Below are 26411 nucleotides of genomic sequence, written 5' to 3' on the forward strand. Positions count from 1 at the left end.
CCAGACAGAACGTGCAAGTTTTTGTTTTTTTGGTGCATTTTAACCGAAAGCACAAACCACCTATTGCTTCGTCTGAACTTCTTGTATAAAAGATGACAACAGTGAACCCTAGACAGAAAAGGGACTGCAACGTGGCGGCACAGTGGTTAGCATTGCTGCCTCACAGCATGGGTGGCCATGAGTTCAATTCCCAACCAAGACCCTATGTGTGGAGTTTGCATTTTCTTTTTACGTGTCACCCCCCCCCCCACTCGTAACACCTCCCCCCTCCCCTCCACAGGGGGGTGGGCACAGAGAAGAAAAAGAGAGAGGGAGACAGGAGGAAAGAGGAGGACCGATGTAAGAGACAGATAAAGGGAAGGCCAAGAGGTGAAAGAAAGAGGAGGGAGTGGGACCGAGTGGAAAGAGACAGATGGGATGTTTGGTGAGCGTCAGAGAGGGGAAGAAACCCGTCAGCACTTGGCAGACAACTGTGGGGAACAGCCCCCTCCCCCCCAGTGGCCTCATAGACAACTTCCATCTTACCCAACAGGGGGGAGGAGGGCAGAGATCACTGGTAGAGGGAGCTATAGGGTGAAAGAGATGAGTGGTGACGGAGAGACCCAGGGGAAAAGGGAGGAGGTCAGAGATGAGATAGACGCAGCTCATATGGCTGGAGCGACACGGGTGTTATTACGCAGGAGTGACACAGAGGGGCATGAGTCTGAAGAGACCCAGGTGGGGTCTTGAGGCTGTAGAGAACATTGAGGGATGGCGCTGGAGAGACACAGAGGGAATGCTAGTGTATGAACAAACTATTATTTTATGATATCCGTGCACATCGGCTGTTTTATGTGCCTTGTGCAGGTGTACCGGCAAATGGTATATTGCTATAACCTCTGGGTGCTGTTGGCCACTGGAGGTCGGATCTGTCAGCGGAGCTATTGTTGTCAGATGTCAGCAGCAGATAGGGGGCAGCGAGTAATGAGCTTATTTTTGTGGACCGAGAATCTTTGGCACCCGCTCCAAGATGAAATCTCTGCTGACAGGGCTGAGATTACCAGCTGAGCTGCCGAGATTTCCTTTACACCATATCTCATCTCATTCCCCGCTCTCCCCGGCTGCCTGCGTCGCCCTCGTCCTCAATATATTCCTCACCTGCTGAGCGCGCCGACTGATGAAACAATTCTGCATGTGGCGGAGCGCGCTGTCACCAGGTGTTACAGGGTGATGGTGGCGGGATTCTGTATAATCAACTGTTTCCAAGGCCAGGAAGGTGTCACATAGTCTGATTTATGTCTTCCCCCCGTATGTTGATGTAACAAAATTCACGAGAACCAGAATGATAGAGCAAACGTGACTACGCGGTTCCTAAGAACACATTAAAAGGCCATGACCATCACACGTGTAGCATGTAGTGAATAATGACCTACCAGACTTGCTACACATGTATATACACATACTGATTCCATGTACTATATAGCTAAATATACAACACACCGGGAGCTGATACAGAGTTGTGCACACGCCATTTTTACGGGGCAGATCTTCCGTGTTTTTTGAGGTGCAAATGCCCGGCAGAAGGGCGCACACATCTACGCCGAATTAGAATTGTACGCATCTCCTCTTGCAGCTGAAGGAGCTTAACTGAGGGTCTCTGGTCTGATGGTCGACATAACGTCAATATCACCATGTCCACATTAGAATGTCAACATGGTGTGACATGTCTACAGGCACCATGCCGACATCTTCATGCCGACGGTTAGGGTTAGGTGCCGCCAAGAAGGTTAGGTTGTGTGTGTGTGTGTGGGGGGGGGGGGTAAATTAGGTTTAGGCGCTAGATGGAGGGCTAGGGGATAGGGCAGGTGTACTTACCGGGGAGCTGGCACATCAGATCACTCTGCCAGAACGGACGGTCACATGATCGCCGGGAACCGGAAGAAGACGCTGGAGCCGCTGCAGCCACCGGGACCAGGTAAGTGACCCTTTGGCCACCAGGGACGTTAGGTCGACATCCTATCATGTCGACATTACAACCGTGTAAACAGGATAACTTCGACACGCTAGGCATGTCGACATTCCGACCATGTCCACGTTCTCATGTCAACCTGATGCATGTCGAACCTACCATACCACACCCGTAACTGGGTGTTAATGGGGCGTTGGCGTGTAGGGTGTGTTTAGAGAGGGCACGATGAGTGCATGTAGTCGGCATTGCGAGCTGTACGCAGAGATCTGTACGATTTCAGATGGATATCTTGCACCTAATATAGGGCTGATGCAAGTGCGCGCTGGTAATGGCGACTGTTTAAAGCTCAGCGTACGGATAGGGCATCTTTCTCCAGGCATGAAAAATACGGCTGTATAATTGTGGCCGGGCTTGCGTGCAACGCTGAATCAGCGGCATAAATCGTATGACCCTATACTATTTATACAGGACCTGTTGGTTCTGTATGTACAGAAAGCTATCAGATTATTACAGTTGGACTTTCACCCTTATATATCTTTATCTGTTATATTTTATTGGTGTTGTTCTGATCATTTCCCCTGTGATCACTGTAAACTAATCATACAGCCGCAGTGCTCTATAAAGGATCGCCCACTAGATGGCAGCATAACTATTGTAGACAATAACATTATTATTTTTGGTGATCCTGGAGACATAAAGCACAGGACAGTATTACCCATCAATCAGTTATGAATTTGTGTATGATGCAATGGGCGCATTTAGCGCAGAGCCACCGCCGGCGTTTCCTGACTTCACTGCAAAATAATGACCAAAAACTAGAAGACCTCCTGTTCAATTCCAAAAAATCAACACACAAAATAACCAAACCAAATTTTTGCTGATGTTCTGAAACTTTCTAAAACGGTGTCAAATTATAATCTATAAAGAAGCATATTACATGCTTTGTTGTCCTTCTCTGGCGCAAAGAGCAATGATGGGCTGTAACCCATCCCATACAGGTATCTAGTGAGTCTTCTATAAGCTGACATGGAATTGTTTGCAGCAAGCTATTGCTCTATCCGCCATGTTTTTAATGAGCCCAGAGGCGGTTTAAGACAGGCGCGTGCTAATTTTCCGTGTGGTCCCCTCTCCCCCTAAACTACAGCGCTGGCGCATGTACGGATGACGGCAAAGTCTCTGGCACAGTGCCGTAGGTTGTTACCTTCTGCACATGTGCCAACGATAGCTTCGGAAATATGGTGTCGCCGCCATTTTTCCAGTGATTTCTTTAGATATTCGGGCTGTGGCGGTATGTCCAAAGAAATCACCGCAATAATGGCGCAGGTGGCCGCAGTGTAAGCAAATGCAATGGGTGCAGGGTGGGCACTCTCTATAGAGATGTCACTGAGGGGTCTATACAGCAACAGTGACGATGTTGCCCAGAATATTATCGGGCAACATCGTCACGATATTTGATCAATCATGATAAAATATGGAAGCTATTCAACGTTATTTTGAGCAGGGACAGCGGTTGCGGTAACACGCCGTCCCTGCGATGCCACAGAAGGGATAGTTTTCGGGATTCCGAAAACAATCCCCTCTGTTTGTCCCCTGCGCATGCACAGTCTCGGTCCTGGCTTCCCGGTGACCGCGGAGGGGTAAGTACAGCTCCAGCCTCCCGAAACTGATTGATATGTGTATACAGGCTTTATACTAGCCTGTATACATGTATAGTTATGTGCTTTTATATTTAACATTTATATATAAATGTTAAATATAATCGCACAGAAATATACATGTATACAGGCTAGTATAAAGCCTGTATACACATATCAATCAGTTTCGGGGGGTTTATAAGCTTCTAGAGTGACTCACCTGCCGCCGATCACCGGGAAGCAGGGATGGAGACTGGGCGGAGTTACATGATGCTGCAGGGACTTATGGGAAAATTTCCCTCTGTCCCTGCAGTTTTTGGGAAATGTAAGTATTTTCTTCGTATAACGCCATTCTGATATAGCGTTATATAAAGGAAATATTTATCGAGTGATTTAAGAGTTTTTGCTGTGCTGAATAGCAAAGAGTGTTAAAGCACTGTAGAGATCAATGGCTGATCCCTACAGTGCGGTATTCAGCGAGATGGGAATCAACGGAGAAGATAGCAACGGTTTATCATGGAAATATAGAAGTAATTAGGAGAATTTATTTTAATCTAAAATGCGCTTGTAGCCCTGACCGTTCCCAGCGTGACACCGACATGTAAAAGAAGCAGCTTCGCACACGAGAAGCTGCTGACTCCGCCCCCTCCGTGTCAGCGGCTGGTGTGGGCACCACTTACAGGGGCACTGAAACGCTGGATGAGTGTTATTTCTGCTCCCAAACTCCGCCATTACAGTCCAGGGTTTAGGGATAGCCATGCTTGAGTCCAGATGGTTATATCAAATTGACTGAGGTACTGTACTAATTAAGTCACCTGTGCTCAAGCATGGATATCCTTAAAACCTGGAATGTAATGACGAAGTTTGGGTACTCTTCCCTAGGCTCCCTTGGCAACATGAGATCCTGCAAAATGACCCCTCCCACCAGGTACAAAATGTTCTGCTCCACTTAATACATGTTCTCATTCACCTGTATTGGATGAATAAATTGATGCAAAGGATGTTTCAACACAGGTGACTGTGAACATAAATTAATGGGTAGTCTATGAGCAAAGCATTTTGTACCTGGAGGAAGGGGTCATTCTGTAGAGCAGGGGTATTCAACGTGCGGCTGTCCAGCTGCTGTGAAACTATACATCCCAGCATGCTCTGCCACAGTTTTAGCATGCCTTAATTGCTAAACTGTGGCAAGGCTTGCTGGGAGGTGTAGTTCCACAATAGTTGGAGGGCTGCTGCTGAATATCCCTGTTGTTAGCTATGTAAGCTAGACACCACTAAAAGTAACCCCCCCCCCCCTGAGTCTGTGTTTTATATACAGCGCATTAATTAAATGGTTAATCTGGAAGCCGTAGTACCAGCAGCTGGCTGGTACAAGCCACATCAGCCTTTCAGTCAGCTTGACTGACATACGGTGGCCCTGTGATATTAGGTAGTATGTGGCAGATGTCTAATTAAAAAGCAATCGTCGTGGCCTCACTGCATCATTAGTACATACACCGTACGCTTTATACACCTTGAAACGCAGGGAGCTCGGATCCCCAGTGGTCAGGCTGACAACACGGAGGAGCTCAGCGCCTGGCGGCCAGAATCAGGGGGAGAGATCTCCGGCAGAGAGACTCTTCCTACAACATTTGGTTTTCGTCCAGGTCACATTAGCAGCTCATTAAACCATTAGCATCTCTCAGTCACAGTGTGTCCCTCGCTCTCTCTCTATGGAGTTTATGTACCACGCAAGACGGGGGAAAAATAATTTTTTCAGCTGTCAAGATATCGCTCAGACGACACCAGGGAGAAAAATCTACAGACTGGTGTGTGGGGATTATATGTGTGTGCTCTTGTTGCAACATGTAATTGTTTAATTTCCCTTTCACCACGTCCCTATAAAATGAGGACAGGCTGTTTTTATGTTGGTGCTTCCCTAGGATTCGTTATAAATGTGTAATAATACACGCCAAGTGCCCATCACCCTCTGCCACCTGTACCCCATTATATATATATACTGACAACAATAGGGACAAGTTATAATCTATCCAAAAACATACAGGAAGCTGAAAAAGTGAATAACTGTCTACAGATAGACATGATTACTGATTATGCTCTGTGAGGAGCACTGCAACACGGGGGTAATGAGGAGAGGCATGTCATACACGCAGACATGGTTACTGAGCACCTACAGTCACTATGAGGAGCACTGCTACATGGGGGTAATGAGTGGAATGTCATATACATAGATATGATTACTGAGCACCTACAGTCACTATGAGGAGCACTGCTACATGGGGGTAATGAGTGGAATGTCATACACATAGATATGATTACTGAGCACCTACAGTCACTATGAGGAGCACTGCTACACGGGGGTAATGAGGAGAGGAATGTCATACACGCAGACATGGTTACTGAGCACCTACAGTCACTATGAGGAGCACTGCTACACGGGGGTAATGAGGGGAATGTCATACAAATAGATATGGTTACTGAGCACCTACAGTCACTATGAGGAGCACTGCTACACGGGGGTAATGAGGAGAGGAATGTCATACACATAAATATGATTACTGAGCACCTACAGTCACTATGAGGAGCACTGCTACACGGGGGTAATGAGGAGAGGAATGTCATACACGCAGACATGTTTACTGAGCACCTACAGTCACTATGAGGAGCACTGCTACACAGGGGTACTGAGGGGAATGTCATACACATATATATGATTACTGAGCACCTACAATCACTATGAGGAGCACTGCTACACAGGGGTACTGAGGGGAATGTCATACACATAGATATGATTACTGAGCACCTACAGTCACTATGAGGAGCACTGCTACACGAGGGTAATGAGGGGAATGTCACACACATAGATATGATTACTGAGCACCTACAGTCACTATGAGGAGCACTGCTACACGGCGATAATGACGGGAATGTCATACACATAGATATGATTACTGAGCACCTACAGTCACTATGAGGAGCACTGTTACACAGGGGTAATGAGAGGAATGTCATACACGCAGATATGGTTACTGAGCACCTACAGTCACTATGAGGAGCACTGCTACACGGGGGTAATGAGGAGAGGAATGTCATACACGCAGATATGGTTACTGAGCACCTACAGTAACTATGAGGAGCACTGCTACACGGCGATAATGAGGGGAATGTCATACACATAGATATAATTACTGAGCACCTACAGTCACTATGAGGAGCACTGCTACACGGGGGTAATGAGGAGAGGAATGTCATACACGCAGACATGGTTACTGAGCACCTACAGTCACTATGAGGAGCACTGCTACACGGGGTAATGAGGAGAGGAATGTCATACACATAGATATGATTACAGAGCACCTACAGTCACTATGAGGAGCACTGCTACACAGGGGTAATGAGGAGAAGAATGTCATACACATAGACATGGTTACTGAGCACCTACAGTCACTATGAGGAGCACTGCTACACGGCGATAATGAGGGGAATGTCATACACATAGATGTGATTACTGAGCACCTACAGTCACTATGAGGAACACTGCTACACGGGGGTAATGAGGGGAATGTCATACACATAGATATGATTACTGAGCACCTTCTGCAGTCACTATGAGGAGCACTGCTACACGGGGGTAATGAGGGGAATGTCATACACATAGATATGATTACTGACACCTACAGTCACTATGAGGAGCACTGCTAAACGGGGGTAATGAGAGGAATGTCATACACATAGATATGATTACTGAGCACCTACAGTCACTATGAGGAGCACTGTTACACGGGGGTAATGAGAGGAATGTCATACACGCAGACATGGTTACTGAGCACCTACAGTCACTATGGGGAGCACTGTTACACGGGGGTAATAAGAGGAATGTCATACACATAGATATGATTACTGAGCACCTACAGTCACTATGAGGAGCACTGCTACACGGGGTAATGAGGAGAGGAATGCCATACACGCAGACATGGTTACTGAGCACCTACAGTCACAATGAGGAGCACTGCTACACAGGGGTAATGAGTAGAGGAATGTCATACACGAAGATGTGATTACTGAGCACCTACAGTCACTATGAGGAGCACAGTTACACAGGGGTAATGAGAGGAATGTCATACACATAGATATGATTACTGACCACTTACAGTCACTATGAGGAGCACTGCTACACGGGGGTAATTGGAAGAATGTCATACACATAGATATGATTACTGAGCACCTACAGTCACTATGAGGAACACTGCTACACGGGGATGAGAGGAATGTCATACACATAGATCTGATTACTGAGCACCTACAGTCACTATGAGGAGCACTGCTACACAGGGGTAATGAGAGGAATGTAATACACACAGACATGGTTACTGAGCACCTTCTGCAATCACTATGAGGAGCACTGCTACAGAGGGTAATGAGAGGTATGTCATACACATAGATATGATTACTGAGATCATTCTACAATCACTATAAGGAGCACTGCTACACAGGGTAATGAGGAGTGGAATGTAATACACAGACACAATTACTGAGCAACTTCTCCAGTCACTATGAGGAGCACTGCTAAACACGGTAATGACTGGAATGTAATACACAGGCATAATTACTGTCATTCACATAGATATGATTACTGAGCACCTACAGTCACTATGAGGAGCACTGCTACACAGGGGTAATGAGGAGAAGAATGTCATACACATAGATATAATTACTGAGCACCTACAGTCACTATGAGGAGCACTGCTACACGGGGGTAATGAGAGGAATGTCATACACATAGATATGATTACTGAGCACCTACAGTCACTATGAGGAGCACTGCTACACGGGGGTAATTGGAAGAATGTCATACACATAGATATGATTACTGAGCACCTACAGTCACTATGAGGAACACTGCTACACGGGGATGAGAGGAATGTCATACACATAGATATGATTACTGAGCACCTACAGTCACTATGAGGAGCACTGCTACACGGCGATAATGAGAGGAATGTATTACACACAGACATGGTTACTGAGCACCTTCTGCAATCACTATGAGGAGCACTGCTACAGAGGGTAATGAGAGGTATGTCATACACATAGATATGATTACTGAGATCATTCTACAATCACTATAAGGAGCACTGCTACACAGGGTAATGAGGAGTGGAATGTAATACACAGACACAATTACTGAGCAACTTCTCCAGTCACTATGAGGAGCACTGCTAAACACGGTAATGACTGGAATGTAATACACAGGCATAATTACTGTCATTCACATAGATATGATTACTGAGCACCTACAGTCACTATGAGGAGCACTGCTACACAGGGGCAATGAGGAGAGGAATGTCATATACACAGACATGGTTACTGAGCACCTTCTACAGTCACTAGGAGGAGCACTGCTACACAGGGTAATGAGGAGAGGAATATAATACACAGACACAATTACTGAGCAACTACTACAGTCACTATGAGGAGCACTGCTAAACACGGTAATGAGGAGTGTAATGTAATACAGACATAATTACTGAGCACCTACAGTCACTATGAGGAGCACTGCTAAACACGGTAATGAGGAGTGTAATGTAATACAGACATAATTACTGAGCAGTTCCTGCATAGTTTAAAATTTCTCCTCCTAGCTGGATTTACTCTGTTCACTGTGAGGAGCACTGCCACACAATGTAATGGGGAGGGGGATGCTGGGGGTACCTGTGCGGAAGCCAAGTTTTAACACCAGTTGCTTTAGAGCAATTTTTAGTGGAGTTGCGGAATGACTGGAAGACAATTATGGTATTATAAGAGTTTAATAAGAAGACTTGTCCACAGGGCCAGGGTGCTGGGTGCCCCCTGCAAGCTATAAATGTGTGCCCTCCTCATCTACGTTGGGGACAGGAAGCTGCCACTGTGTCTCTCTCTCTTCCAGTCACTGTCGGCGTTGCGGTGCGCAGCTGAGGCAGATCCTCCTTTGCTCCTGTTCTTGGGCACAGCACACCACACACAGAGAGAGCGGATGTGCACGGTGTGACGTCATCTCGTACGGCGCACGTGTCAACTGCCAGTCTGCATGCTATTGCTGGCAGAGGAGCTACGTAGAAAAACTTAACTAGGCAGGGGAACGAACTAGCTCCTCCCACTCAGGGGCGGGCAGTGCCAGGCAGTGAAATCAGTTCCTGACCGTACGGCCGCAGACCTAAATTACATTTAAATTCAGACGGATCGGCAATCTGGCTAATGGGTGGACAGGAGTCTGGGCTACCCATTTGCCAGATCGCAGATCCGTCTCAATTTAATTGTAATTTATGCCTGCCGCCAACTGGTCCACCCCAGAACCACCTCTTAGCTGTGCCCTGGCAGGCCCGCCCATTGCGCCGGCCCTGCTTGTCCATATTATCTGCCTGCATTACCTACTCCTTATAGCATGAAAGTCAGCGGACCATAATCTTGACGTTACCATTTCACTGGGGCTCCACCGTCTACTAATTTAATACACACTTTTACATTTTATTTATACGGTTTTGCTTTTAAGTTAGTCCTTTTAATTGCTTTTAAGGACCGGAATGACCTCTCGTCCTCGCAGGATCCCAGCGTCATGCTGCACAAGGCCATGTTTGCATGTTATTGTATACAGTATGTACATTTTTCTGTAATAAATTCCCTTTAAACGTTAGCTCCATGACAGCAGGAGCCATGCATACATTCCTCAGCCAATCGGTCTCCTGTCAGCCCCCCATACCAGGCTCCTCCATCATGTTTGGCTAATGAGCCCTTTCCGATCAGAATTCGGCTTCATATTGGAATAAGCTGTGAGTTATTATTTCCCACCCATGTTGGCTGTATGTGGGTCATTCATATAAAAAACAAATGTCTGAATTCTCCCTTTGTTTCTTATTTCAGATCCCCAGTCTCAGCGGAAGAACAAGGTGAGACACGGCGCTGTTCCTGTCTGTACATTCTCAGCCATTGCATTGTGACTTTAGACTGGTTCCCGGCCTTCACCTCCCGGTCGATGTGATTCTAATAAGCTGGGGGCACCTGTCATAGCACAGCCAGTGCAGAGTAGCCACAGGTAGCTGCAGGACTTCCTGGGACCCCACACCTGGGGGCACCTGTCATAGCCGCAGCCAGTGCAGAGTAGCCACAGGTAGCTGCAGGACTTCCTGGGACCCCACACCTGGCGGTACCTGTCATAGCCGCAGCCAGTGCAGAGTAGCCACAGGTAGCTGCAGGACTTCCTGGGACCCCACACCTGGGGCACCTGTCATAGCCGCAGCCAGTGCAGAGTAGCCACAGGTAACTGCAGCACTTCATGGGACCCCACACCTGGGGGCACCTGTCATAGCCGCAGCCAGTGCAGAGTAGCCACAGGTAGCTGCAGGACTTCATGGGACCTCACACCTGGGGGCACCTGTCATAGCCGCAGCCAGTGCAGAGCAGCCACAGGTAGCTGCAGGACTTCATGGGACCCCACAGCTGGGGGCACCTGTCATAGCCGCAGCCAGTGCAGAGCAGCCACAGGTAGCTGCAGGACTTCATGGGACCCCACACCTGGGGGCACCTGTCATAGCCGCAGCCAGTGCAGAGTAGCCACAGGTAGCTGCAGGACTTCCTGGGACCCCACACCTGGGGGCACCTGTCATAGCCGCAGCCAGTGCAGAGTAGCCACAGGTAGCTGCAGCACTTCATGGGACCCCACACCTGGGGGCACCTGTCATAGCCGCAGCCAGTGCAGAGTAGCCACAGGTAGCTGCAGGACTTCCTGGGACCCCACACCTGGAGGCACGTGTCATAGCCGCAGCCAGTGCAGAGTAGCCACAGGTAGCTGCAGGACTTCCTGGGACCCCACACCTGGGGCACCTGTCATAGCCGCAGCCAGTGCAGAGTAGCCACAGGTAGCTGCAGGACTTCCTGGGACCCCACACCTGGAGCACCTGTCATAGCTGCAGCCAGTGCAGAGTAGCCACAGGTAGCTGCAGGACTTCCTGGGACCCCACACCTGGGGGCACCTGTCATAGCCGCAGCTAGTGCAGAGTAGCCACAGGTAGCTGCAGGACTTCATGGGACCCCACACCTGGGGCACCTGTCATAGCCGCAGCCAGTGCAGAGTAGCCACAGGTAACTGCAGCACTTCATGGGACCCCACACCTGGGGGCACCTGTCATAGCAGCAGCCAGTGCAGAGTAGCCACAGGTAGCTGCAGGACTTCATGGGACCTCACACCTGGGGGCACCTGTCATAGCCGCAGCCAGTGCAGAGTAGCCACAGGTAGCTGCAGGACTTCATGGGACCCCACAGCTGGGGGCACCTGTCATAGCCGCAGCCAGTGCAGAGTAGCCACAGGTAGCTGCAGGACTTCATGGGACCCCACACCTGGGGGCACCTGTCATAGCCGCAGCCAGTGCAGGGTAGCCACAGGTAGCTGCAGGACTTCATGGACCCCACACCTGGGGGCACCTGTCATAGCCGCAGCCAGTGCAGAGTAGCTGCAGGACATCATGGGACCCCACACCTGGGGGCACCTGTCATAGCCGCAGCCAGTGCAGGGTAGCCACAGGTAGCTGCAGGACTTCATGGGACCCCACACCTGGGGGCACCTGTCATAGCCGCAGCCAGTGCAGGGTAGCCACAGGTAGCTGCAGGACTTCATGGGATCCCACACCTGGGGGCACCTGTCATAGCCGCAGCCAGTGCAGAGTAGCCACAGGTAGCTGCAGGACTTCATGGGACCCCACACCTGGGGGCACCTGTCATAGCCGCAGCCAGTGCAGAGTAGCCACAGGTAGCTGCAGCACTTCATGGGACTCCACACCTGGGGGCACCTGTCATAGCCGCAGCCAGTGCAGAGTAGCCACAGGTAGCTGCAGCACTTCATGGGACCCCACACCTGGGGACACATGTCATAGCCGCAGCCAGTGCAGAGTAGCCACAGGTAGCTGCAGCACTTCATGGGACCCCACACCTGGGGGCACATGTCATAGCCGCAGCTAGTGCAGAGTAGCCACAGGTAGCTGCAGGACTTCCTGGGACCCCACACCTGGGGGCACCTGTCATAGCCGCAGCCAGTGCAGAGTAGCCACAGGTAGCTGCAGGACTTCATGGGACCCCCCACTCCTGGTTGTCTCTGCAATTCAGATATCTCATGAGATGTCTCCTTTCAGCGTGAGGCTACGACGTAGACAAATCTTGGATGATAGCTCCCCTTTGCCAATAGGTGCTGCCATAGCCAATATAAACGACAGCACAAATCCGTGCATGACCTGCGGATCAGTAATCATTGTCCAGGACATAATTACTCATAAAGAAGTCTAACTTGCTCTCGCAAGACTACTACCATGACATATTTGTTTTTAAATGCTAAATTAAATATATCTGAACATTACAACTAATGGCGGTATCCAATTAGCCCCAAACATAGTTCGGCCGCTAATGGATAGCCCGCGATCTGCAAAAAACTGGGATTTTTTCACCCTATCCTATTATTTCGGGCGAAATAATGGTATAATTCTCCCGAAAACACATAGGACCCGCGAGTTTATTGCGGGTCCTATGTGTTTTCGCCATTTCGGTGGTGAAAAAACGGCACTTATCATGGATTATTTTTCAGGACACATGAGGTCCCGTAAAATATCCACGATAAGTGCCGGCATCGGGCGACACTTCAGGGCTAATAGGATAGGCTCCGAGCGGATCCCTCCTCCGCCTTTTCACTGACTCCCCGGCGATAGTGCGCAGGCGTGACCTCGGAGGAGAGGTAAGTAACGCAGCTACTTCTGTAGCTGCGATACTAACCGAGGGGACAGCTGCTTTTCGGAGCAGCTGTCCCCGCCCCAGAGCAGTGATGGACTGCTCCGGTGTAAACTATCCCCCGCTGCGAGTTGGATACTTAAGTATACCTCGCAGAGAGAACAATACTTAGTCATCAGAGGCCATACGGCCTCCGATGATGAATACGCCCCACAGACTCATAAGTCTGTAATACGTTCTTTAAACTTGCCGTAGTAGTCCAATCTGGCACATATCTGGGGAAAGCTGTGTAGCAATGAAGAAGTAAATCTCCTGACTACCACAGGGGGCAGTGTAACACTACACAATAAAAGGTTTAGCCTAGCGTTGCAAAATGCATCGATATTCACAGGACTTGTCATGCATTATGCAGCTGAGCAAAGCTCCTAAGAAACACACAGTCTTATGCTCCCTGTGAAGCCAGTGATTTTGCAGCCTGCGCCTCCTGGGGCACAAAAGTAAATAAATTACAGTAGGAGAAGTAAATAAATTCTGTTCTCATCGGCTGCTGAATTAGCAGAGTCCACTCCTGCACAGTCCGCTAAGCAACGCTAGGAAGTTTTAATGTTTCGTCCATCTTAGACGAATGATTTACGGCTGCACAACCATTTGTCCAATGACAGCAGCTCTCGCACAGCTCACGGCATTGTGTTTGTTTTGGCGTAATTGCATCAACCCATAAATACCTTTCAAGTACAGTAGGATCCATCAATATGGGAGACTGCAGCAAAAATCTTGGTATAAGATCTTGTTTGCTGCTGGTGGTGAGTGAGCGACTAGGGCTCTGCAATGCAGCAGGGGGAAAGAAAATACAGCTGACAAACAAGTCCGGATTACAAACACCTCTTCACTCACCGTATATTTAATGCATCATTTAGCCAATTTAGCTGCAGTTATAGAAATTTCAGCCATTAAATAATGAAATGATTTAATTAGCTGCTATTGTCAACGCTCTGTAGAGGTGGCCATTTTGAGAGCCACACCAACCAATACTCATGGATTCAGCCTATAGTATCAATAAACCAGTGAAGAAACTGATGCTGATTGGCAATTGGTTAAACTATTTTGTGTCAGACATTTTGTACCTGGTATGCCATTTTGTGCCTCAGGGATGACACCCACTCCTAGTTTATTGATTGCTGCACTTGGTTCAGGCAAAATGGCTGCCACAGCTGTGAGTGAAATGGACACTGCACCCCTGTCCTACGCTGGCAGGCAGAAAACAATGAATGTGTTTGTACTTGCCTCGGAGCCATAGTCGTCTCAGGAAATGGATTCCCTTCCACTTCCATAACAGGGCCACAGTGCACGTATGTGCAGCCACTATTGTACACGTGGAAGTCTGACAAGCATGGATGTAGGAAAAATTTGGGGCTGTGAAATGCAAAAGTCACAGCATAAATTAACCTTTATGCTGCAGCAAAATGGCCGACTACCCTGTACCTAAAACTCCTAAAACTTTCTGATGTGCAGAATAATACTGAGGCCATGCGTTAAGGGTTTAGCTAATGTCCATGTTCTTCATTTATTACAGTTCTTGTAGCTGCAGTGCTCGATGGCGACCTGGACAAGGTAAGAATTTATTGCCCATTAGCTGCTTCAAATGTGCAGACAGAAAGCAGTCTACAAAATAATATAACCGTGTGTTGAATGCTGGACATTTAACTCTATATATATGTGTGTGTATGTATGTATGTGTGTATGTATGTGTATATATATATATATATATATATATATACACACATATATATTATATATATAATATATATATATATATATATATATATATATGTGTGTATATATATATATATATATACACACACACATATATATATATATATATATATATATATATATATATATATATATATATATGAAAGTCGCTCTGCTTATGCCTGGTGGGTAGTGGTGGACAAGACTCTAGGGGGTGAATTTACTAAAGTGAGAGTTTTTGGAAGTGAGTTTTAAAAGAGATGTTGCCCATAGCAACCAATCATATTCTAACTATTATCTTCTAGAATAGGTATGGGAACCTCAGGCCCGGGGGCATTATAAGGCCCTCGGAATCATCTGGTCTGGCCCTTAGAGCTTTTTTCTGCTAGCCTCATCTGGCTAGCAGGGTGCCTAGAATGACACCCTGCAGCCATAATCTATGCAGTAGTGCCGCCTGGAGCGTCCTTAGGACACTTCAGATTGTCACACTGCTGCCCTTACAGCTCCCCAGAGCATCCTCAGGATGCTCCGGGCATTGCTGTAATCACTGGCGATTGTGGCCCCACCCCCGTGTGACATCACAATGAGTGGGCGTGGCCTGGACTGGGCCCGCAACTAATGTTATATATATAAATAGGGCCCTCGGCAGAAAAAAGGTTCCCCACCACTGGTGTAGAAGGTGCTAGTAAAATGTTAAGTAGAATCTGATTGGTTGCTATGTTCAACATCTCTTCTAAAACTCACTTCTAAAAACTCTCACTTTAGTACATTTACCCCTAGGCCTGATTGAGAGATGGACCCTAATGCTGCCGCTGCTGGTGCAAATTTGTACAAAGCGGGTTGTGCAAAAATATGCCAATTTCGCAGCCATCTGGATTTGTATTGAGACGCCCACCAGCAGCTCTGCAAGCCCAAGCAACTGCACACATCGATAATGGGCCTCCTGAGTAACCATATGGTCGCACAGGGTGACCGCGGGAACTGAGATGCCGGAGCCATTTTCACGGCGCACGGGATCACAGTCGGAGACCAACGCGCCCCGAAAACGGTTGCATCATGTCTGCGTTTCAGTCGCCACCTCCCAGTTGCTGCCCAAAAATGGTCCCTCGCTTTCAATCACTTTGCGAATAAACCCTCACTGCGAGCGACATCGGTAATGAAACTTGACGCATGATCAGATCACCGCTAATCGCTGAACTCCATTTTCATCTGCATTGCGTCCGTGTCTGAATCAGGCCCTTTGTCCGATGCTCCAGAGTTTCATGCTTCATGCACTCTAGCCCCATATACATATGGGTTTCCTAGAGTGCACTGGTTTTCACCCACAATCCTAAAGACACACTGGCCCATTGGCTTTGGGGCAGAATTGACACTAGTGAGTGTGTTTGTAGGGTAGAGAACAGACTGTAATATCCAGTTGGGGATTGGACTGAGGTGAATATTTGAAGTTTCTGTAAATCACTGTGTAATTATGTTTGTTCCAGCATAAAAAGTCATCTTTATATACATGCACAGATATAAGTGTAAGTGTTATTATATCTTTTCTGAACGTGTCATTTTTAAACTACATGTAAGTGCATTAAATACTCCGCTTAGTGCAAGTTGGTACTGTATTGTCTTATTATAGGCTAATTCAGACACAGACGCTAAACCTTCTATCGGATGAGGTGTTGTCATGTGTGAAAACCACTTATCATACTAACTTAAAATAAAGACACTGAGACGTGCATTTGGCAGATAACTTGATGGCGATTTATTGGAGCAAAATAAATTATTATTATTTATTATTTATTTAAGGTTGTATGGTGGCAAAGAAAGGACGGCCAGAAATCAGCCAAATCTGCTATGCCAACACACAAACAACAAAAGGCATAGCAGGCGTAGATCGCCCAGAGTGCATACACATAACCATGTAAATCATGTCAACAACAAAAGGTAACGCCCACCCCCATCTTGACTTCCCACCCGTTTAGGTGGTGATACTGCCCCCCGTTAGGTTGGTACAGCCAGCTACCAGTCAACAAAGGGAGCGCCCTTAAATCATAATTGCATCCTGGACTGGGTGACAAGACAAACCCACCACATACAACATTTATAGGGGAGGGAGGGCGGGAAATCTGGAACAAAGAGGGTTAAGCCCACACTTCAAGCCCATTATATAAAGTTCCTGTTGCAAACCCGCCCCTGACTGCCATAGGCTAACTCCCACCAGTCATTTGCATACATGCCGGCCCCCATCCTGGAGGTTTAAAACACCTCTTTTCTTATTTACTCTTTCGGTTTCTCTTCTTATTATATTATTATATCCTTCCATGGTCCTAAAGACAAAGGGCTGACGCAGAGCCTGCTTGCGGAGCATATATCTTGTGTGTATTCGCACTGCGAATGATGTACACATTTCCCTGGCATCTCCACTTGGAACGAAAGAGGCAGAACTGGGCTGTCACATGGCGCCATGACATATATGCAAAGTGCAGTGTAGCGCAAGTCTGGACCGGCGATGATGATGATTACCTGACCAAGAGTACGCATAGGAGGTGGGCCGATCGCAAAGATATTTGTACAGTCCGACAAAAGTCTTTGGGCCAAATGTAATAGGGTGAGAGTTTAGAAAATGTGAGAGATTAGCAGTAAACACTGACACTTTTTAAACACGACCAATGTAATAGAGTCCGAGAACAGGCAAACTCCCAGGATTTAAATTCTCATCCAAATCTTTTCCCGTTTTTAAGATCAAACTCGACCAATATGAGAGATTACTGCTAAACTCTCACAGGGCTCTATTTACTACAATCCGCATATTGAATGCGGATTGTAGTGTGATATTACCGAGTGAATTCGCATTGCGAATTCAGGTAATATCACAGGGATTTACTATAAATCCCTTGCAGGGACAGAGCTTCAATAAACCTCTGTCCCTGCGGATCCCATCCGCACTCTATTCGCGGTATTTTCGGAAAAAATACCGCAACTAAGAGCCCGCGCATGCGCCGACCGACCACCGCTACTACCCCCCCACCGACGCTAAGCCCCGCCCCCGGCGCTAAGCCCCGCCCCCTGCGATCGCGGACCCCCGCGACCCCCCCTCTCCCCCCCCCGCGACCCCCCTCCCTTCATTACACTTACCTGCATCCTCCTGGCCTCCGGTGGTCTTCTCCGGGCTTCCCGATCAGGTGATCTCCCATACTGCACTGGGGCCCGATCACCTGATGACCGGGCCCCAGTGCACTGTGGGAGACCAGCTGACCGGAGAGGAGCCATCACCGGAGGCCCGATCACCGGTCCCTGGATTCAGGTAAGTGAAAAAAAAAATGTTTAATTTTTTTTTTCTTTTTTTTACAGCAATCAGCTTGCGGTCTATTTAGACCACACAGCTGATTACTGGTACCGGCTCCCGCCTCTGCTCTCCCCGTTAGAGCAGAGTGGGAGCCCGGTAACCGGGGGGAGACCCTGGATAACGCCACCTCCAGGTGGCGTTATTATCACAGGGCTTCCCCCGGTATTTTTTTACAATTTATTTTTAGTAACTTGCACACAGATCACATTTCCCATTACAATTATGGGAAATGCGATCTGCTTTACTAAAAATAAGTGATACTGGGGGTTGGAGTAGAATTTTACTAATTCTACTCCAATTGCCCTGTAATAAATACAGGTGAAACTAAAATAATGTGAAAAGGGTGTGAAAACACCCTTTTTCACTTTATTTTAGTAAAAATAATGTTAATAAATAGAGCCCACATTATCTAAACCAGGGGTGGGGAACCTTTTTTCTGCCGAGGGCCATTTTGATATATATAACATTATTTGCGGGCCCGGTGGAGGCCACGCTCCCTCCATGTGACTTCACACAGAGAAGGGCCACAATCGCCGGTGATTACAGCAATTCCCGGAGCCTCATAACCCTCAGCCTTTGTGCCTCACAGCCACCAGACCCTGTGCCTCACTGCCCCTAGGCCCTGTGCCTCGCAGCCCCCAGACCCTGTGCTTCACAGCCCCCAGACCCTGTGCTTCACAGCCCCCAGACCCTGTGCCTCACAACCTGACTCTGTGTCTCACAGCCCCCAGCCCATGCCTCTGAGCACCCAGCCTCTGAGTCTCACAGCCACAGCATCTTCATCTCCAGCCCCCCCAACGTCTTTATCTCCAGCTCTCCCCCCTCCGCAACCACCGCCCATACCATGGCTCTCCTCCCCAGCCAACACTTACCTGCTGCCTCCTATGCTGTTCCTCTCTTCTCCGACGGCTCTGTCTTGGCTCCTCTCTGCATCCAGCGGCGGGACATCACGCGCGGCACTGCATTGAAGAAAAACTTTATTGGTCCAGGCCTCCTAGGCTCCGCCTCCCTCTGACTGCCCACAGCCGCAGCCAATCATAGCTTGCGGATCGGTAGCCAATCAGGAGTGGCTGTCGGTCCGCGAGCTGTAATTGGCCCGCGGCCGGCATGTGATCTGCTGCCGGGCACCTGAAGTGGAATTAGTCTCTACCGCACCCCTCTCTCTGTAAGGGCCGGGACTAGAGTCTGATGGCGGCCCTGCTGGGGGAGACTGGTGGCGGTGCAGCGGTGGGTGCTGTCAGGTGCAGGAGGCTATGGGCCCCTGTACCACGTCGGGCCCCGGTGCAAGGCACCGGCTGCACCGCCAGTAGTTCCGCCACTGATCTGAAGCGTCCTGGCGGCACTTCTGCATAGATTCTGGCTGCAGGGTGCTATTCTAGGCACCCTGCTAGCCAGATGAGGCTAGCAGAGAAAAGCTCCGAGGGCCAGATCAAATGACTCCGAGGGCCTTATACGGCCCCCGGGCCTGAGGTTCCTCATCCCTGATCTAAACTCTCACCCTATTACAAAAAGACTAAAGATAGAGGGCGTGATTCAGCAAGGAACGCACGGATGCAGACGCACGCAATCAGTCGATATTCGCAGTCTGTGTATGGGTTGCAATGCGCGTGTGCGAACCACTCACTGGGTCCGCCAAAGCGAGCGCAGTGAATACGCAGTCCCAGGGAAAAGTGATTGGCAGGAAGTAAAGTTTGTGGGTGGATACGGGGATTGGTCGGCCGAACGCAGACGTGCCAGTGTGTTCGCACCCCGTTACAGGGGCGTGCATAAATTAGCCAGTGAGATGACGGACACGTGCAGGAAGTCTCTCAACTCCTGCGGCAGGGTCATGTCTACCTTTAGTCTGCGTGCTGCTCCGATATTCCTGGATGTTCCCGATGTTTTCTCAGCCTTGCGCATCAGTACGGACGTTAGCGAGGGGCGGCATTATGCAGTGCTGGACGTCTGCATCTTTGTGCTGCGATTGTGCGTGCGCACGGCATCTATTCACAGTGCGGGGAGGAAGCCCGTGGGCAGCCCAGCATCTCGGAGATGCTGGACACGCCCATTAGTGATCTAAACGGGGTCGTGTAGCTAGGCCATGCCCCTTTATGGACTGGCCACGCCCCCTTTTCGGGAGTGCGCGTCTTCGGCGCGTGGAAGTCCCGACCTATGAAACTCGAATATTGGGAGCTATGTGTTAGGGCATGCTAAAACTGTGGCAGGGCATGCTGGGACGTGTAGTTCCACAACAGTTGGAATACCACAGGTTGCCTATGCCTGGTAAATTATACATCCTCTTGGTTCAGCCCAGGAAATAACTCTATCTTACTGTGTGTAGGTGACAAGTGCACATTCCTGTCACTTACACACAGAGAAGGCAGCCATTTTGTGGAATGAACCAACATATACACAAATTCTAGCAAACTATTCTGTGAGCCACTGCCATCTCCGAAGTATGAGGCAGAATGCCTCATGCCCCGGTAATGTCACCAATTCCTTGTGAATGGACAGATTGCATTTTTTCTCTGAACATTGGTTCATCCCAAAATGGCGGCCTCCATAAACCAGCCTTGCCACCTGCACTATAATGTACTAATGTTTTGCCTTCGATAGTATCGATGTGACATCGCAGCAGATGACCTCATTAAACCGTGGCTAGATTGCAGTTAACATCTTCCGACGCAGGCCCTGGCCTCGGGACTCCTAGCAAACAGGGATGACAAGCCCCCATTTTTAGGAACGAGAGCCGCCACCATTCACTCACATGTGGATGCCGCCTGCCAATCAGACTGCGGCCTTGTGGAACTGCTTGAGATCTTGCAGTACAGATCCTGCCCATGCGCCTATCTTCTAACATCGGAGTAGCGTGCAAACCATCGAGTTTGCGTACCGCTCTAAATCCAGCCCGCTGTCGCAGAATACACCGATCCGCTCGGCTATTAACAAGGCAAATGGATCTGTGACTTTAAAACCCCCAAGCACTTGTCTACAGAGATAAAGTGATGGAAAGAGGAGAATTTATAGCCAAAAGAGCAAAAGAAAAAGCTTATTGTGCAGCCGTGGAGCGAGCAGACGGGAACAGATGGATTCTGGGAGCCCGGCCAGTTTTGTGAGGAAAGATGAGAAGATATTGTAAGATTTATTGGAAAAGCAGGAATCCCTGTAACAATTACTGCGGAGAAAAAAATATTACACAGGGAAGATCAAGAGAACAAACTTCTCCATTGTTGTAATAAATTAATTTATCTCTTTATCAAGCCAGTTCTGATAGGTGCCAGTTTGTCATTATTACAGGAAAATTACCTCAGTACCTGGAAATGCCGCTACAAATACAAACCCAACACTGTGTCAAGGTTACAGGAAAACTGTCTCCCAGATATGTGTTACGGACGTGTTTTGTGAAACTGAATGTAGCAGAGGCTATCGATGTCCATTTCGTCCGGGAATAAAATTGTTTTCACAAAGCTTTCAACCCTGTTGCAGTCCGTGTAGCCTCAGTGTTAATAAATTAATCATCTCTTGCGAGCAGGGAAGCCGCTTCCTATTCAACTAAAGCAATACCCACTACTAGTTAGACATGTTACCAGTTTATTGGACAGTTTAACGTTCATCCATGGAGTGGAGGCAGCCATTGATTGGTCTGAACCAAGTTTTTTTCCGTATTATCGCTGCTGCAACTCCGCAAGTAGCCGCAGCTGTATAAGTGTCCTCCTCCAATTCAGAGCTGAACGCTGTGCCGATTTTCACGCAGTCGAGCGATTGTTGGTGATCATCTGTGCATGGGTCACAGCCGAATTGTGCAAGTCCCCGGTGAATGAATTGCGATTGAGCTGGCAGTGAGGACTAACTGGCAGTTGATTGACAGGAGGAGACTTTTGTGGGTGGGAACATGGGAGTTCCGGCCAAAACGCGGACGTGTCAGGGCCATTCTGAGTGACCATAGACTCACTCGTTTGTGTACGCAGTTGCGGGCAGCTGCGAGGGCTTCGGTGGGCGTCTCCATACAATCTCCGTCGGCTGATGCATTAGCATATTTTTGCATTTGCTAAGCGGCGAAATGCGCAATGCACTAGCGCTCATCACTGAATCAGGTCTTTAGATCTCCAACAGAAAGAACCATATTTCTAAAGAGAATTATTATTATTATTATCCTTTATTTATATGGAGCCACAAAGGTTCCGCAGCGCCTTACACAGTACATAAATGAGCATACAAGAAAAACAGTTATAGTAATACAAAACAATGCAGGACAAGGACATGGTTTATACACATAGCTGCATAACACAAACACAAGTGTTAGGTGCCAATTGAGGAGTCAGGAGTGAATGATAATATAAGTAGGGAGAGGAGAAGCACGTGAGGGACGAGGGCCCTGCTCGTGAGAGCTTACATTCTAATTAATATTGGTTCTACATTTTTACTAGAAAATAAATCCAGCATTATTATCATCCTTTGAACAAATCTATAGCCATTTTATAAAACAAAGCATAAGCATTCTACATTTAAAACTATAAAGGGTCTATTTACTAAGCAGTGGTAGGAGACAGAGTGAAAAGTGATAAGGTGCCAGCCAATCAGCTCTCACCTGTCATTTTTCAAACACAGCCTGTGAGATGACAGTTAGGAGCTGATTGGCTGGCACCTTATCACTTTTCACTCTGTCTCCTAACACTGCTTAGTAAATAGACCCCTAAATCATTTATATGCATATACAGTAATATATGGAATGTGAATCTCTTTTAGCCAGAGAGAGAATTATGTGTAATATAAATACTAAGGTATTGGACTCGGTGCCTCTTTATAAGACACACACACACACCATCCGCATTGTGGGAATATTTAATGCTAATAATAAATTATAAAGGCTGCATTATGGATCTTGGAGAAAGAGAAGGTGCTTTCGGAGATAACAAAAATGTATCAATGGCATACAATTATTATGAGGCTTCTTTAAAAGCGTATTGCTACTAACAACCTGGGAAATGCATCATCAGGTTTGAAAGCACAAGTCAATATTCTACCGATCATTACATATTATCTGTAGCCTTCCAGGCCTAGAGCAATAGGGCTATTTATTAACGATCCTGCAGATATGCAAAGTGGCTGCATCCCAAAGCATTTAATCGGGTAGTAGCTTTGATTGGTCCATGAAAATGTATAGTAATGAATCTGGTCACTACAGTTTACTGCAGCATTGGCAGTTTGCACCAATGTTAGTAAATAATGACCAATGTTTATAATGAAATATAAGTAAATGACCCATGCATGAAATTACTGCAATCCTTATTTGCTGTACAGTATGTGAGTCATCAATGACACATACCTGGTAATGGCTTTAGATTGACCGCCCAACTGTCACTCGGACTCTACAGCCTCAGGGACCTACAGGTTAAAGAGCTAACGAGAGTCCCTGTACTATGCAGGTGTGATATAGATGAGGTGGTGGAAGTGACACGCAGTTAAAGATTAGAATATTGGGGCGCCATGTAGTCCTGTACGGTGAATAAAGTACATTGCATTCATTGAAACGGTGGCTGTAATTCATAATATTCCCATCATCCAGGACCAATGTCCGAACTGTCGGGCACTTCCCCAGAACCGGGCCTGGACCACCTAAATTGGGAAAGTTGGGATGTACAGTATAAAATAGATGGTACCTCCCATTTAACTGTACCCGTCCCATCTTCTGTATTGCACTTGTCCCCCATTAATAGGCGGAGGCTTATTTTGCATTCGGTTCTACAATAGCCTTGAGTTTGCTGATGCGTATGTTTCTTCCAGTCTATTTAAAACTTCACGTGCCTTTGTTTAACCTCAGATCGTCTTCTGTGATTGACTTATTTATCCAGATCCTTTTTCTGGCATATGTCCTCTTGGAACTTAATGTATATGTCAGCGTTTAGCTTGTGTTGAAGCTTCTCATATTGATTTTTGTTTTTGTTTTCATAGCCAAGTTTTTCTTATTCAGATTTGCAAGATCTTTATTTTTGTGATCCAAATCGTTGTGGATGGTTATTGAGTCCACTTAATTTATTTCTGGTCCCTTGTTTGCCCTTGCTTATAGTTCTAACCGCAAAGCTGCATAATGCCGTGTGTACGATCTGGGTGGCCTTGCCCCAGGAGACGCCATTGTGTACCCCATTCTGTTGATGGATTCCAGTCTTCCGTGTCAGCTGAAGATGACACTTGATGGGAAACACGATAAGAACTTTGACGTGTAGTCCGCTAGTTCTTCTCGTTGGCTTTTCTTACACTTTCTTCTTCTCTCTGGGGCATCAAGCATCTCAGTATTTCATGCTGGTTATGTTGTCAGGATGGAGAGTATTTTCTTCTGAAGTGTGCCGTGGTCTTCAAGAAAGATTACTATAAAGGTGAAGGAAAAAGTTTCATTAATGTAAAGGACTTCAGTAACAAATATCTATCGACCGTCCTTAAGGAGATGTCTGTCCTTTAAATGTGTCTCGGTAATGACAGTTTTTTGCCTAAACTATCTGCCATTTGTTATTTGTGCTTCCCTTCCAATCTGAGATCTGAGGCAAATCGTGTTCTTGTGATAAGTGATGGCTTAGCAGTTAGTCTCTTTGGAACTGTGGTTAACGACAGTGTCCTTCTTATGTAATTCTATCTCTGGAATTGGACGGTGTCCCACCTGAATGTAAAGATTAAATTTACTGTATGTGCCTTTTGGAATGCTCTTATATCCTGCATGGAACCTTGTATCCTTAGTATAACACTGTACAGCCTAAGGGCAGACCTGGCTCCTCAGCGGATCTGTCTTCTGGCACTGGTCTTGTCTAAGAGACAATATATCCTGGAAAAGGACTTTTGTCGTGATCGGAGCTGTATCCCATGAGAAAGTCACTTTATCCTGTGAGAATAAAACCCCATCCTGAATGGAACTCCCTCTGCTAGGAATAATACGGTACAACCTAATGGCGGCTCTTTCTCCTAGTAATGGACTTGTCTTGCCCGGGGGGGGGGACATAATATCTCCTGGAAATAGACTTTTGTGGTGAACAGAACTTTATACCATGAAAATTATATCGCAAATGTACCTTTTCCTATGGGAATAGAGCAGTATCCTCAGTGGAGCTGTGTGACTTTGGAACTGAATTGTACCCTAAATGACATTTTGTTCCCTCACAAACTAGGATCTGGGGACAGCGTTGTTCTCTCGTTTGCACACTTGTACGGTATACTGAGTAATGTGCTGCATATTTCCAGTCACAAGTCCAAACATTCCCTATGAGAATCTCAGAATAAGTAGTTTATTTGGAATCCTTCCAGACACAAGTACCAACCAGGGGAAATGGCGATAGGGGCCTGTAATGCCATCTTATGGCAATTATATAGTTTCACTGTATATTTTATTTTCATTTCAATTACATAGATATCAACAATATCCATTGTTCGTCAGTTACCTGATAAACCATCTGGTCAGTGTGAGCTGGTATCTGGTTCCGTTACCCTGTTTATTGCTTTTTCCAGCCAACCATTGTACTTAGCTGACAATCATATTTTATCCTGCAAATCCATATCCTATGCCTTTGCCATTGCCCGAATGTAATTCTTATTATGCTATCTGTGCATGGTCATTAATCTCTGTTTATTCAGCCTCTCCTATAGTCTATTATCATTGGTCCCTGCATAGAGACGCCAGGGAATTGCACCCAGCCATCTTTGCAGAGCATATAACACAATGAGGGTGAGGGAAGTGGAGGCCATTTTCTGCTTTCCTTCATCCTTGTACTATGGAAATAATGCACCGCCATCTCTCCAAAGACAACATTAAGATTTTTGGGAGATATTATTGTTCCTTTCAGCTGGAAATTATGGACCTCAGACAGTGTGCACATGCCCTTATTTTACTATTTATTACTTGAAGTATGGACCTGTCAATAGCAGAATCGCTAGCTTTGGTGCCCAGTGTCATAGTGTTTTTCCTCTGTCACATATCTGTCCCCCGCCCCCGTCTCTCATCTCTGTCCCACTCTCCCATCTCTCTCTCATCTCT

General features: G+C 47.3%; 1 protein-coding gene across 8 annotated transcripts in view; it reads left to right on the plus strand.

The window, feature by feature from the left end:
• The window catches only part of DGKI (diacylglycerol kinase iota), a 376642-nt gene that overhangs the window by 324391 nt on the left and 25840 nt on the right, over positions 1 to 26411 (plus strand). For all 8 annotated transcript variants that reach the window (XM_088448828.1, XM_088448827.1, XM_088448831.1 and 5 more), the window contains 2 exons: positions 10480 to 10505; positions 14900 to 14937. In XM_088448828.1, the coding sequence (XP_088304954.1) occupies positions 10480 to 10505; positions 14900 to 14937 (64 nt within the window). The remainder of the gene's footprint in view (positions 1 to 10479; positions 10506 to 14899; positions 14938 to 26411) is intronic.

This window comes from Taudactylus pleione, unplaced genomic scaffold, assembly GCF_031769625.1.
Source record: "Taudactylus pleione unplaced genomic scaffold, aTauple2 ptg000465l, whole genome shotgun sequence".
NCBI lineage: Eukaryota > Metazoa > Chordata > Amphibia > Anura > Myobatrachidae > Taudactylus > Taudactylus pleione.